Source organism: Salvelinus namaycush, chromosome 5, assembly GCF_016432855.1.
Source record: "Salvelinus namaycush isolate Seneca chromosome 5, SaNama_1.0, whole genome shotgun sequence".
NCBI classification, from domain to species: Eukaryota; Metazoa; Chordata; class Actinopteri; order Salmoniformes; family Salmonidae; genus Salvelinus; species Salvelinus namaycush.
In genome coordinates, this window is record NC_052311.1 from 53,591,947 (window position 1) to 53,606,563 (window position 14,617).

The 14,617-nt window shown below is 48.7% G+C and overlaps 1 protein-coding gene across 1 annotated transcript; it reads right to left on the minus strand.

Moving 5' to 3' along the window:
* Positions 1 to 469: 469 nt before the first annotated feature.
* On the minus strand, positions 470 to 10,464 carry nacad (NAC alpha domain containing). The gene is made up of 11 exons (XM_038992717.1): positions 9,934 to 10,464; positions 9,229 to 9,849; positions 7,981 to 9,177; positions 3,798 to 7,665; positions 3,456 to 3,680; positions 2,631 to 2,719; positions 2,282 to 2,350; positions 2,011 to 2,157; positions 1,720 to 1,848; positions 774 to 896; positions 470 to 580 (listed from the first exon to the last, which is right to left on the minus strand). The coding sequence occupies exons 1-11, from the start codon at positions 10,462 to 10,464 to the stop codon at positions 566 to 568; spliced, it is 7,014 nt and encodes a 2,337-aa protein (XP_038848645.1). The 3' UTR covers positions 470 to 565.
* Between the last annotated feature and the right edge of the window lie 4,153 nt (positions 10,465 to 14,617).

Consider the following 14,617-nt stretch of genomic DNA (forward strand, 5'->3'; position numbering starts at 1 on the left):
GTCTTGGCTGATTTCATTTGATTTTCCCATTATGTCAAGCAAAGAGGCGCTGAGTTTGAAGATAGGCCTTGAAATACATCCACAGGTACACCTCCAATTGACTCAAATTATGTAAATTAGCCTATCAAAAGCTTCTAAAGCCATGACATTTTCTGGAATTTTCCAAGCTGTTTAAAGGCACAGTCAACTTAGTATATGCAAACTTCTGACCCACTGGAATTGTGACACAGTGAATTATAAGTGAAATAATCTGTCTGTAAACAATTGTTAGAAAAATGACTTGTGTCATGCACAAAGTAGATTTCCTAACCGACTTGCCAAAACTGTAGTTTGTTAACAAGAAATTTATGGAGTGGCTCTAAAATGAGTTTTGTCGACTCCAACCTAAGTGTAGGTAAACTTCAGACTTCAACTGTATATACTGGACATGACGTAAAGTATTAGGGTGGTTAACAGTATCGCCCACTAGTGTGGTTATAACAGACTGTTTATTAGCAGGTAAGGAGAATGCAACATAGCAGCGATACAGATGTGACTGTGGCATTTATGCTTGGTGGGGGTCCTCTCACATTGTCAGTTCCTGTGGGAGAGAAGAAAGAGGAAGACAATTACTTTGGGTTGGATGTGTGCCGAACGTATATTGTTAAGCTTTTTTTCCAAAACCTGTTGAAAAAGCACTGTTGCAATCATCAGCAGGTCATAACAACAACTGTAGGCCCAACGTGGACATAGTGTGTTACAACAGATTCCTTCCTTCATCACTCCCTCCTCACCATGATAGCGTTAACGATGTCGTTGGTGTTGTGTCTGAGGGCGCGGACAGCTTTAGAACGGGACACGTTAGCCTGGGCCATCACCAGCTCTATATCCCTCTGCTCCAAACCTCCCTCGTCCACCTGACAGACAGAGGCCAATGTCAAAGTCAGTTGCACTACTTCTGAACATGAAAAACAATGCTACAGTTCTTATTAGCCATCAGGCTAACAACAGTAGAACAGTGGTGTAAAGTACTTAAGTAACAATACTTGAAAGTACTACTTAAGTAGTTTTTGGGAGTATCTGTACTTGACTTTAACTATTTATATTTTTGACAACTTTTACTTCACTACATTCCTAAAGAAAAGTATGTACTTTTAACTCCATACATTTTCCTTGAGACCCAAAAGTACTTGTTACATTTTGAATGCTTAGCAGGACAGGAAAATGATCTAATTCACATACTTATCAAGAAAACATCACGGTCATCCCTACTGCCTCTGATCTGGGGGACACACTAAACACATTATTTTTTTGTAAATTATATCTGAGTGTTGGAGCATGCCCCTGGCTATCCGTAAGTTAAACTAAACAAGAAAATGGTGCCGTCTGGTTTGCTTAATATAAGTAATTTGAAATGATTTTTACTTAAGTATATTTTAGCAATTACATTTACTTTAGTATATTTAAAACCAAATACTTTTAGACTTTTACTGAAGCAGGATTTTCCTGTGTGACTTTCACTTTTATTTGAGTCTTTTCCTATTAAGGTATCTTTACTTGTACTCAAGTATGAGTTGGGTACTTTTTCCACCACTGCAGTAGAGATGACTGAAATATAACAACACTAGACAGAATTGTTTCATATTAAGATCTAAAAAAACTACTGTACATGAAAGAGTAAGAATAGTGTAAAGATTGGCGTTTTTCCTTGACATAATGAGTGAGCATGCATGTCCGTACCTCCTCCTCCTCGCTCTCCTCCTTGATGGTGAGGCTGGGTGGTGCAGGGGGCGCCAGGGGGGAGGGCTCCACCGGGACCTTAAACTTCTCTGCCGCTGCCTTGTGCACCTGTTGAGACAGGTCCTCTATCTAGGGAGGAAATAGGAAGAGAGAGAGAGGTCACCTTGCCCTCTGAACAATGTAGATGAGAGAAAAGAGAGAGAGAGGGGGATAAAGAGAGAGGGGGTAAAGAGAGCAAGAGAGAGAGAGAGTGCGAGAGAGAGAGAGAGAGAGAGAGGGTTAGGATGTCACCTTGGCCTCTCCAAACACGATGTAGATGTCTGACGCGGGGCTCTTGAAGACGTCAGGTCTGCTGATGACAAACAAGATGCTCTTCGACTTCCTTATAGTGATCCTGGTCACACCGTGGACCGGCCGCAAGCCCAGCTTACCCATGGCCTAAACACACACACACACACTGGTTACACCATGATGCGGCCAAACACACAGAATACACACACATTTGCTCTGTGTTTGATTAGCTGAGTCTGCCACATGAAGCAGCTCTGTGTTCACATCTCGCCTTGCGGGCCTTCTTCTCACTGCGGCTCTGCTTAGGTCTGTTAATCCCCTCATCAGCAGGAGAGATGGGCTGAGAGAGAGAAGGGAGGACAACAAAATCAATTCAACACATCAAACCTGAGAACATTCTACAGTAGTTTACCCATATCCAGACTGATAATATGGAACATATCTCTGAAGCTGCGACGCATTCAGAAAATACAGGCCCACAACACGCATCCTTCTTACCCCCCTACCTAAAGGTAATGACATCAATATGTTATTACATAACACACAGTGAACGCAAGGTTTCCACCCTTGGGGGTGAGGGGACTTCTCGGGTGTTCTCTGCCCACACACGGTAGACTCACCTGGGGTTCTGAGGATTTCAGTGGCACCCTCTCTGGTTCTTCCAATTCTGGCACTGATCCCTCACTCTCCGACTCATTGCAGGAGCCCACTGTGGAACACACACACACACTGTTACTCTCAGAGGACTGCATCACATCCTCATTGCTATGGTAACTAATGACTGAGATGTAGATGATGAGGACATGTTGTAGCTCGTTAGCACTCTGGTAATGGGACAGCATCATAAAGCTCTACGGCTAACCTAATCACTGATCTTAGAGAAGAAATAGATCACCTCATTAAATAGCAATGACATTTCATCTCTATGCTATGGAACATGCATGTTATGACGTACAATTACATTCTGTACTACTGTGTTTCAACGCATGTAGCATTGTTCATTCTGCTGCAGTGCTACCACTCATACAGTACACATAAATCCCCATCCATGATTCTATGTACGTATCATCTACCGGGAGGTCAGTTCTAGCTAGATTGACTCAGAGGTTTCAGGTTGACTGACGGTTGCCCTGAAATAACCTCTATTGAAAGATGTGCAATAACAGTATTCCTCCTGGATAAAATGATCCTCTCTCGGAGTATTTCTCCTCCATTATTCAGTAGCTGCAGCAGTGTTCTGTGGTCGACGGGGTATTATTGAGAATCTTCCTAGAATCTGAAGTATGTCCTTCATCAGGACCATAGCAGGACCACTAGACATATTCAGAGCCATCTGTGTGTGTGAGGAAGGTCATAGGTGGAGTCACTTCTCAGAATCACTTTCTCAAGGAGACAGAGAGAAACAGACAGACATAGAGAGAGATTTGGATTTGGAGAACACGTACAGTTGTATTTGAAGGACAGGTCCAGCTCCTGTGAATTCTTGTGGCTGATTGGACAGTCTGTCTGTCTCTCAGTTGGTTGGCAGGAGGAGTGAAGCAGTACCTCTCGCTGATTGGAGGAACCAGACTCTTTATGAGAAGGGTTTCCCACAATCCCCCTGGGCTGAGTCATGTGACGTCGTAGAGGAACAGCAGTGTCATCATCATCACTGTCTGTGTCCATCCCATCTGCAACAAAATCCAAGTTCACACAGGTTGGACTGATTCATGATTCACTGATTCTTGATTACCAAAAAGAGAAAATCAAATTACCCCACACCCCTATCTCTCCTGAGTGTAACTCACCTCTGTCCTGTGGGCTTTGTGACTGACCTGTTTTGACCTGTCTGTTGGGCTCGGTGAGGATGTTTGGTTGGGGCTGGGGCTGGGGCTGGGGCTGGGGCTGGGGCTGGGGCTGGGGCTGGGGCTGGGGCTGGGGCTGGACCTGCCTGCGGATGTCTAGGACAGGCATTGTGGTTGGAGGCTCCAGCCATGGCAGAAACTCCTGGGTGGGCTGGGTAAAGCTGGGGGTCGAGGGCAGGGCTAACGTGGGTGGAGATGGAAATGAGGAGGGGGTAGGGGACATAGGGACACTTTCGGTGGGTATAGGGGGGTGCTTAGGAAGGGCGATAGGGGTAGTAGAAAGGGTTGCAGAGGCTGCCTGAACATTGGTTGATTGAGGCTGGGTGTCTAGGAGTGGGGTGACAGGCTGGACTGTGGTGACGAGAAGCTGGGACTCCTGTATGGGGGTGGGGAGGTCCTCATCTGGCGGCATCGCGAAGGTACTGGGGGGAGGAGAGGAGGAGAGAGGAGAGGGGGAGAGAGGAGGAGGAGAGGAGGAGGGAAGAGGTGGGGGAGATGAGGAATGAGGAGAGAAGGAGAGATGGGGAGGAGAGGAGGAGGGAAGAGGTGGAGGAGAAGAGGACCTATTCTGTTCTGTAGGGGAGGCATGGCCACTCCCCACATTGTTATCGTTGATATCCTTCCTGCTTTCTGTCTGGCAGCCAGGCATCGGCCTGTTAGCAAGCATTTTCTGGTGCACTTCCGTGTTCACTTCCTGGTTGACTAGGAGAGTGGGAGTTATAGGGTAGAGGCTGGTAGGACTAGGGGGAGTCGGGGCAACGGAGACGTTTCTGTTTTCCCCTCTTCTCTCGGACTCTGCTTCAGGTTTGCCCTTCACAGGTGTCCTCTGTCTGGTATCTGCAACAGATTTTTGTCCCCTCGTGTTCTTATTCTTTTGTTTCCCTGGTGGGGAGGCGTCTGCTAGGGTCTTGGCAGGGAGAGCTGGTTCCTGTGGTTGATCAGTAGACCCAGGGCCTGACGTAGATTGTCTGCGCAGCTGACTGGGTCTGTCTCTGCTCTGCTTCCTCTGCTTCCCTCTCCTCTCTGGCTGAGGAGGAGTGATGGCTTTCTCTGTGCTCAGCTCTCCCTCAGGTGTCTGACGCTGTGCAGGTTCTGGAATACTCTCTGTTGGAGAGAATCTCTCCTCTGCTCTCTCCTCAACCTCACTTTCCCCTGAGATACAAACACTGCTCTCCTGCCCTTCTAAGGCCACGCTCATCTTTGGTTGGTCAATGTGCCTGTCAGTCGTCTGACCGCCACCACCCTCTCTTTGGATCACCGTCTGTGGCTCTGTCTCCTCTGGCTGAGGCTGGGAACACAGTTTTTTCACACTTTCTACCGTGTCTTTGGCCACTGATAGGGATAGGGAAGCTTCTTGGAAAACTTGGACCTTCTCTACTGTGTCTTTGCTCACTGATGGGGAAGTTTCTTGGGAAACTTGTACTTTCTCTACTGTATCTTTGCCCACTGATAGGGAAGATTCTTTGGAGACTTGGACCTTCTCTACTGTGTCTTTGCTGACTGATGGGGAAGTTTCTTGGGAAACTTGGACCTTCTCTACTGTGTCGTTGCCCACTGATGGGGAAGTTTCTTCAAAAACGTGGACTTCCTCTATTGTGTCTTTGCCCTCTAATAGGGCCGATTCTTGGAATGCTTGTACCTTCTCTACTGTGTCTTTGCTCACTGATGGGAAAGTTTCTTGGGAAACTTGGACCTTCTCTACTGTGTCTTTGCCGACTGATAGGGCCGATTCTTGAGATACTTGGACCTTCTCTACTGTGTCTTTGCTCACGGATGGGGAAGTTTCTTGGGAAACTTCGACCTTCTCTACTGTGTCTTTGCCGACTGATAGGGACGATTCTTGGGATACTTGGACCTTCTCTACTGTGTCTTTGCTCACTGATGGGGAAGTTGCTTGGGAAACTTCAACCTTCTCTACTGTGTATTTGCCCACTGATGGGGAAGTTTCTTGGGAGACTTGGACATTTTCTACTATGTTTTTGCTCACTGATGGGGAACATTCTTGGGAAAATTGTACTTTCTCTACTGTCTCTTTGCTCATTGATGGGGAAATTTCTTGGGAGACGTGGAACTTCTCTACTGTGTCTTTGCTCATTGATGGGGAAGTTTCTTGGGAAACTTGGACCTTCTCCACTGTGTCTTTGCTCACTGATGGGGAAGTCTCTTGGGAAACTTCGACCTTCTCTACTGTGTCTTTGCCCGCGGATGGGAACGTTTCTTGGGAAACGTGGACTTTCTCTACTGTGTCTTTGCTCACTGGTGGAGAAGTTTCTTGGGAAACTTGGACCTTCTCTACTGTGTTTTTGCCCACCGATAGGGAAATTTCTTGGGAGACTTGTACATTCTTTACTGTGTCTTTGCCCACTGAGAGAGAAGTTTCTTGGGAAACTTGGACCTTCTCTACTGTGTCTTTCCTCATTGATGGGGAAGTTTCTTGGAACAGTCTGCCTGACTTGGAGTTGCTTGGTCTGATTTTATGGCTGAAGGATCCAAACGCCCCACCCAGCAGAGATAGAGCAAGGTCTGCCTGTTTGACTGCTGGGTTAATATCTGTGTTACTGTTGGGTCTGGAAATGGCTGCCTCTACTGAACCAGGGCTCTGGTCTGAGACGGTCTGTGGTTTACCCCCTGGTGGTGAGACACGCCCAGGGCTTTCCATGGACGAGGAAGCCTGTCTTATGTCTGATTGGTGTGTTGAGCTGTCCGTTAATGTTGTTGGCCTATCGGAGGCTGCAGCAGCCTGTGGTCTCACCTCTGTGAGTGGTATGTTTGAGAGGGACGCCCTCAGACTCACACTCTGGCTCTGGTGTCTCACCTCCTCTGACAGGGCATTCAGAGTCACACAGGTTGGCATTCCAGAGGATAGGAACATGGAGTCATTGTTGTTGTTTTCCTGCTCCTCCTTGTTTTCCGGGTGACTCTGCAGGTTGCTGACATCATCCTCTGGGAATTGGGAGCTTCCGTCCTCTCCTCCCCCTGCCTCTGATATCTCCTCGATGGACCTCCAGCTGGACAGGTTGGACTCTGGCACTCCCTCTCCCACAAGCTCAACATCTGCCATCTTGTCTGGCCGACCACACAGGCTGTTGTTGTCTTCTTCGTCCCCCATTATATCATCCACCTCATCCTCGTCTGTGCCGACATTGGGCAGCCCGGAGAGTGTCTGTCCAATCGTCTGTCCAATTGTCTGTCCAACAGCATGCCCCTCCACCTCACACAGTAACAGGTTCTGTGCCTCCAACCCACAGGCCTGCCCCAGAGAGAGAGATTGGGCCTCCCCTGCCCCCCAGGCCCCAGCCCCTGCTCCTAACCCCCTCCTATCAGCCCTCCAGCCCACATCCCCCCTCCTCCCTCCTGCGTCTGTCTCTGAGTTCTCCCTCTTGGGAGAGACAGCCAGGGGTGTGTGAGGGGAGCCCAGGGCCCCAGGGCCCCCGTCCTCAGTGCTCAGGGTGTTCTCCCTCAGGTTCTCCTGGGCGGGGTCACATGGGCAGATGTCAGGGGTCAGGGACAGGTTGTCAGCCAGGTCAGGTGAGCTCTCAGGGCAGGAGGAGACAGGGATGTTGCTGGGGTTAGGCTCTTTCGGGTACGAGAGCAGAGGGACCCCCTTGTTCAGGTCATTGGTGGCAGTGGTCCCTTCAAGGACGTGATGGGAGTCCACACCTTCAGCGCTGCTGTTCTCATTCTTCTGGTCCAGTTCCAGCACTGACACCAGAAGCGGTTTGGACCGGATTGAAGCCGCTGCCACCCCAAACACACGTGGGAGGGGCTTACGGGGCTCAGAGGTCTTCTGTTTAGGCCGGGGTGTGTCTGACTTAGAGGGGCGTGGCTTAATGAGTAGTTTGAACGAGTCTCTGTCTGTCTCCTCTGTGTGGTCCTCGTCTGAAGTCTCTGTGCTCTGTTCATCCTTCTCTCTCTCCGCACCCCTCTGTTTGTCCTTTCCTCTCTCCCCACCGCTCTGTTTGTCCTTTCCTCTCTCCCCACCGCTCTGTTTGTCCTTTCCTCTCTCCCCACTGCTCTGTTTGTCCTTCCCTCTCTCCCCACTGCTCTGTTTGTCCTTCCCTCTCTCCCCACCGCTCTGTTTGTCTTTCTCTCTCTTTGCACTGCTCCTTTTGTCCTCCTCTCTCACCGTACCAGCCTGTACTTCCTCTGCAGCTGCTTTGGCTTGCCCTGCTTCTGTTGCCAGGCTCACAGGGCTGTTATGGGATGGCAGGGTTGCCAGGGTGACAGGATTGCTGTGGGACGCTGTCTCCTCGATTGTAGCAGCAGGGTTAGTGTTAGGAGTAGCAGCAGGGTTTGGGGTAGAGCATGTACCTGGGGTAGTTTTGGGGGTTGAGGCTGTAGCAGGGTTGGTGTTAGTGGTACAGGCCGTAGGAGATTTAGCGTTAGGGGCAAGAACACTGTTAGTGTTAGGGGTAGAGACCGTAGCAGGGTTCATTTCAAGTGTACAGACAGTAGCAGGGTTAGTTTTGGGGGTGGAGGCAGTAGCATAGTTATGTTGTGGGGTTGAGGCTGTAGCAGGGTTAGTGTTAGTGGTACAGACTGTAGCAGATTTAGCATTTGGGGCAGGAGCAAAGTTAGTGTTGGGGTTAGAGAGAGATGCAGGCTTGGTTTTAGGGGTTGACATGGTAGCAGGGGTAGTCTTTGGGGTAATCGAGGCAGGGTAAGGGGTTGTAGAAGGTTTAGGGGTAAAGGTAGAGACAGAAGGGCTCTCCTGAGAAGGAGCGGGGACAGGAGGGTCAGAGGACTCTGAGGAGTTCTCCATTTCACTCCCACTGCCGCTGTTTGAGGACTTGGGGTGGGCTGATTCCGCAAGTTGGGCAGGTGCAAGTGCAGGTTGTGGTTGTGGTGGTTTGGGTCCTGGAGGATCCTCAGGCCGGGGCTCTTTGTCTCCTGGGGGATTGATTAGGCTAGGTCTGCTCTGGGACTGGGACAGTTCAGTGCTGTGGGCCTCTGGTCTAGTTTCAGGCTGAGGTTTGGCTTGGTGTGGTTCTGTGGGTGGTCCTGTGGGTGGTCCTGTGGGTGGTCCTGTGGGGGGTTCAGCATGTCTCTCTGTGCTGTACAGCCGCTCATCCTCTTCGCCATTATAAGAGGCGGAGTCTAGTGAGTCGTCAGTGTCATCATGAAAACAGAAGGACTCATCCAGACCTTCATTGATGGAAGTCTCCGACAGTGAATGAAGGAAGGAGGCCGAGTTGTCCTCTTCAGCTGGGTCATTTACAGCCTTACCCTCACCCTCCTCCTCCTCTTCCTCAACATCCTCACCCTCCTCTTCATCCACCTCTTCCTCTATCGCTATTTCTACCTTAGCCTCCTCTATCTCTACCTTAGCCTCCACTTCTTCCTCATCATCATCATCTTCATCATCATCCTCTACGTCCCCCTCCTCCTCTCCGGCCGCGTATGCATCCACATCGTTCCCTTCGTTCCTGTCGTTTCCCTCTCCTCCCTCATTCCCCTCCTCTGTGGGGAAGAGAGTGATCTCCATGGAGTCTGCTTGAAAGAGGAGGCTGGTGTGGAGGGGAAAGTTAAGCAGAGAGGCTGGGATCATCCTCTCCTCCTCCTCCTCCTCCTCCATCTCTCCATCATCACTGTAGGAGCCTGGGAACATCAGGAAGGTACCCATCTCTCCGTATGGACTGGAGTTATCCCCGTCTGACACATCTGGAGAGCATGTGTCCAGGGTAAGGTTGGGGGAGGCAGGGTTGACACTGGAGGTGTGATGGCTTAGGTTCCCCATGTCTGGGGCGAAGGGGAAGGAGATGGAGGTCAGCCGTGGGGAGTCTGTTCCATCCTCTGGGTTGGTAATGGGAGGGTAAAGTTCCTCAGCCATACAGGCCTGCAGCTCCAGCTCCAGGCCTCTTTGCAGCAGGGGACTAGAGTACTGCTGTCCCCCAGCTAGAGCATCCTCTGCTGGGCAGAGCGAGCCCTCCGACTCCCCTCCCTCTTCCTGGGAGTCAGTGCTTCTGCCACTGCTGCTCCTCAATGGGGAAGTGTCCTCTGTCACCCAGCGAGGGCGACAGCTACCTCTTGAGACTGTCGCTTCCTCACTCCTCCTCCCCCTCACCTCCCCTCTCAGCACCTCCTCCTCCTCCAGGATCACAGTCTCTGCTAGACCCTTATAGAGGCAGAACCGCCACTCTGCTGCTCCTCCTCCCTTCTCCTCTGCCCTCTCCCCTACTGCTCCCCTATCCTCTCCCACCTCGTCTCCGATTTCGGACAGCGAGCTGACAAAGCATGCAGGTGCCTCCTGCACCTCCTCTGCCAGGAGCAGATTGGGGGAGGTGCAGGGGGAGGTGGAAGAGGTCCAGCTGCCCCCCTCCGCCGTGACGTAGGAGCCAGAGGGGGAGGTGAGAGGGGAGCACAGGTCCTCGCTGTCCGAGGGGGAGTTTTGTGAGAGGGGAGAGGCTGGAGAGCCAGGGTAAGAGCGATGTTTGAGGTGTAAGGGGCGAGCAGCCATCTTGATGGGGGTGGAGGGGGCGGTATAGTACAGGTCAGGATCCAGGGATGAGGGAACGCCCACTCTCAGAGGGTCCACGGCATAGGCCGGCTCAGTGAAGGATAGGATAGCAGGGGGATAGGCTGGCTCGGACAGGGAGGGCATGGCATACATGGCACATACAAAAGGCATTTCACCATAGGGAGACAGCCCTGCCTCCAAAGGGCTTAAGCTGCCCGTCAAACTAACATCCACTGTGACTGGCTCTGAGGAGGGAGGGGAGGCAGGGATGAGGGGGGTTAGGAGAGGGGTGAGGAGAGGGCTAATGGGCAGGACAGGGATTCTCTCCTGCTCTTGCTCCATCTTTGGGGTCAGAGGTGAATTGTCTCTCTCCTGCCCTGTGTCCAGTTGGGCCTTTTCCCCAGACTCGGCCTGTGGTTCTGAGGGATGGTTAGGGACCTCCAAGACTTGGCCTCCGGGCAGGGGTATCACCTGGCTGCTCTGCACGCAAGGGCACTTCCCTGTCAGGGTCTTCTTGGTCTTGAGCAGGGCCTCCTGGCCCATCACCACCCGTGTGTCCATGTTCTCTGGCTCCTTGTAGTCGCTCTCCACCTCTGAGCCCATCAGGACCTGGAGAACATAATGAGAACGTTGGATGAACATTGGAAAAACATAAAGAGAAGAGGAGAACATTGGTAAACATACACACACACACCTTGATTCTCTCCATCTTCACGGGTCCGCTGCGGCGTCCACAGGGTCCGTGACCTCCAAACGTTCCGCTAAGCCGGATCGTGTTACTGTGGCGACAGTCGGAACCTTCAGGCTGGGGTCGCGGGGTCGCGGAGGAGCTGGGCGTGGCCCGGACCAGCCGCGGCCCAAAAGGAGAGGTGCATGATGGGAGCAGCTTCTGAGGGGTGCTGGGGGAGGGACTAGAGCCGCTGTCACTAGGGGTGGAGCCACTGTCACTAGGGGTGGAGTCAGTGGAGGCATGTCTGGTCATGTCTGAAAGAGGAGCGAAAGAGAAGAAACTGTTTCTGTAATGTAATGTTATGTCCATGAGGTCAGAATCACTAGCTGCTTTATGACCTGGCAACAGTAACTGTAATGGAGAAAAGGCAACTGGAATTTCAGTTTACCTCCTGAATGTATTAAAAATAATAAAATAATAAAAGATCTGTAATGGATGCTGTAGCCTCTTTGCCTTTGTTGAATAGAAACAGTCCTTTCAGCTCTCTCCTTGAAGCTTGTTGTCTCTTCATTACCGCTACACACACAGCCATACCTAGAGGATCTAGAATGTCACCTAAATGTCAGAGATAACATTTGACTGAAAAGACCACACTCACAGCAGGGTACACATCAAGTGGCATCAACATATCAATATATAAGGCCCCTACTGTCATTGCTTGCAGTCCATCAACTACAGCTGGGTGAATGGAGCCCATTTACTGGCAGTTCTGAATGAAAGAAATGTGTGCTCCCTCCATTTACAGGGCTCACTGCCCAGGGTAGTTCATTACTCAGGCTCTTTCCCTTCCACAGTAGTGACCCCTGACCCCCAAAGGAATGGAATACACCCTGAGTTTGCTGAAGTCTGCATATCTGGCTGTGGTACCTGCTGCTAGGGCAGTAGAGCCCGCACTGTGCATGTTGGTGTTTTTCCCCTCTCTGCCCCTCCTCTCATCTTTCCTCTCCCCTCTCTTATCCTATCAGCAAAGTCAGACTGACAGCTCTGTCGCCATAGGGCAAAGTCAGCAGAACAGAAACACACACACATACACACACACATACAGCAGAGCAGAGCACATGGATTAAAATAAGCAGAGCTCATAGATTCAAATATATAGTATATACAGTGCCTTCAGAAGGTATTCATACCTCTTGACTTATTCCACATATTGTTGTGTTACAGCCTGAACTCAAAACGGATTAAATATATATTTGTATCTCACCAATCTACACACAATACCCCATAATGACAAAATGAAAACATGTTTTTAGAAATGTTTTTAATTGTGCATGTTATTTTGGCATTAATATGTGTCACATATCAGTTTGCAAACAATGTAAAAATAATATATATCGTGGAGTTAATATAGCCGCATACAAACATGGTCTCTTTTTTGTTTTCTTGAGTAAGGCAGCTCCAAAATGCAGGTGTTTCAGCCTACAGTAGCTCAGTGCTTTCTGTGGTGGTGGGCAAGCCAGCAGAAAATATTTAGCGTTGCGCCGTGATTGGCTCAGTGTTCGGTCACTCATGGGGACTTTATGTCACTGCCAAGTGTAAGAGGAGACCTTGAAAATACTAGCCCTTTGGGTGTTACATTAGAAGTGCCCATCCAAGAAGGCTCAAGGTCATTGGCCACAGATAAAATGACGTCAAATCACATTATATGTACAGTAGCATTGATTGGACTGATCATGTCAACATCATACTTTCACAATCTTAGCTAGCAGTCATCATCATGAATCAAGTCAACAATCCACTGGTAAATCCTTTTTAATCTTTGTCATGTGAAGAGAAATAATGAAGAGAAATTATAGATATGTATTGGTGCTCATTGGCCATTGCACATAAACATTATACAAAACAAGTTGGAAATCGCAAATTCAACGAGTGGTTTGGAAGAAATCAGTGACAGTGGCTGTGTGGTCCCAAATCTGGGATTAAGGGTCTCTTTTCTAAGTTTAAAACGATAAACATTCAACATTGGACATGCTGTCAATGAAGCATTATTTGTGCTGCGCTCAAAACAACTGTTAACTTGGAACTACGAAAACTTCACTTCACTTCAGTGAGTTCAAGACAACTGGGAAGTCGGCAATAAATGAGTTCCGACTGGGAAAATACATTTTGAACCGTCATCCAATTCGGAATTGTAAATCTGGCCTCCGATGAAAGCACCATAAATCCAGAGAATGCCAGACTTTGATGACAAAACTTGCCAACGAAGGACCACCGTGCCACCTTCCTGTTTAAGTGAGCATAGTGAGTCCAAAAATGTATTGTATGCTGCTGCATGCATGATGCAATATGCTAGGGAGATATGTATACTGTAAGTGTATGTTGTGTAGTAAAATGTTCGTAGCCCGTGTGCTTCAACCTAATAATTTGGTCTATTTACCATTCTTAATTTAGCCTACTGCTCTGACTGTTCTACTGTAGCCTATAACCTGTTTCAGAGAAATATAATCATCGAATATTGTAAGAGCTTTCATTGTCTGCTTATATGCCCCCTTTGTTAATCCTACGGTTCTGACTTAGTGTACAGGAAGAACACTGTAAGAATGGCCCATGTTCTGAATTATGTTGCTGTACATTTCAAAAGTGCTAAACAAATAGTTATATTGACTAACGTTACATTCGTCCTAGCTCTCTCATTAATGTCTTAATCAAAATTACAGATTGCCTCTAATCCGCTTGTCGTCCCCTTATGCCATAGTTTATATGCCTTGTAAATGAAGCTGAATGAACTGTTTCGCTGCCAGACAAGGCTCCGCTGATAGCCAGTTGTATCAGTGGTAAGATTTTGGGACTGCTGTTGGGACAGCTTTATGTAGGCCCTAACAGTTTGTGGGCACTGTTTGTCACCGTTATAGTGCAATTAATGTATTGTTTAGGGTTGTGTAGTGGCTTTGCTGGCATGCATCCCACTTCTTTTTCTTTTGCCCCACCAAGATTTACATGCTAATTTCACCTCTGAATGTACATAGGTTTTCCACACCCCTGAGTCAATACATATTAGAATCACCATTGGCAGCGATTACATTTTTGAGTCTTTCTGGGTAGGTCTCTAAGAGCTTTGCACACCTGGATTGTACAACATCTGAATATAATTTTTTTTAAGTATGAAGAGAGGTACTCTTGGAATATTTTTATTCTGTACATGCTTCCTTCTTTTCACTCTGTCATTTTGGTTAGTATTGTGGAGTAACTACAATGTCAGTTTTCTCCTATCACAGCCATTAAACTCTGTAACTGTTTTAAAGTCACCATTGGCCTCATGGTGAAATCCCTGAGGGATTTCCTTCTTCTCCAGCAACTAAGTTAGGAAGGACACCTGTATCTTTGCAGTGACTGGGTGTATTGATACACAATCCTTGGTGTAATTAATAACTTCACCATGCTCAAAGGGATATTCAATGTCTGTTTTTTTTACCCGTCTAACAATTATTTGTGAGGCATTGGAAAACCTCCCTGGTCTTTGTGGTTGAATCTGTGTTTGAAATTAACTGCTCGACTGAGGGACCTTACAGATAATTGTATGTGTGGGGTACAGAGATTAGGTAGTCATTCAAAAATCACAAAGTGAGTCCATGCAAC

What these genes read in the sequence shown, in the direction of transcription:
- nacad (XM_038992717.1), bottom strand. Translation starts at nt 10,464, where the DNA reads ATGTATGCCATGCCCTCCCTGTCCGAGCCAGCCTATCCCCCTGCTATC. An exon ending in AGGAAGTACAGGCTGGTACG is followed by an intron (nt 7,666 to 7,980) that starts GTGAGAGAGGAG and finishes CGCCCCTCTAAG; the next exon opens with TCAGACACACCCCGGCCTAA. An exon ending in ACAAAGCCCACAGGACAGAG is followed by an intron (nt 3,681 to 3,797) that starts GTGAGTTACACT and finishes ATTTTGTTGCAG; the next exon opens with ATGGGATGGACACAGACAGT.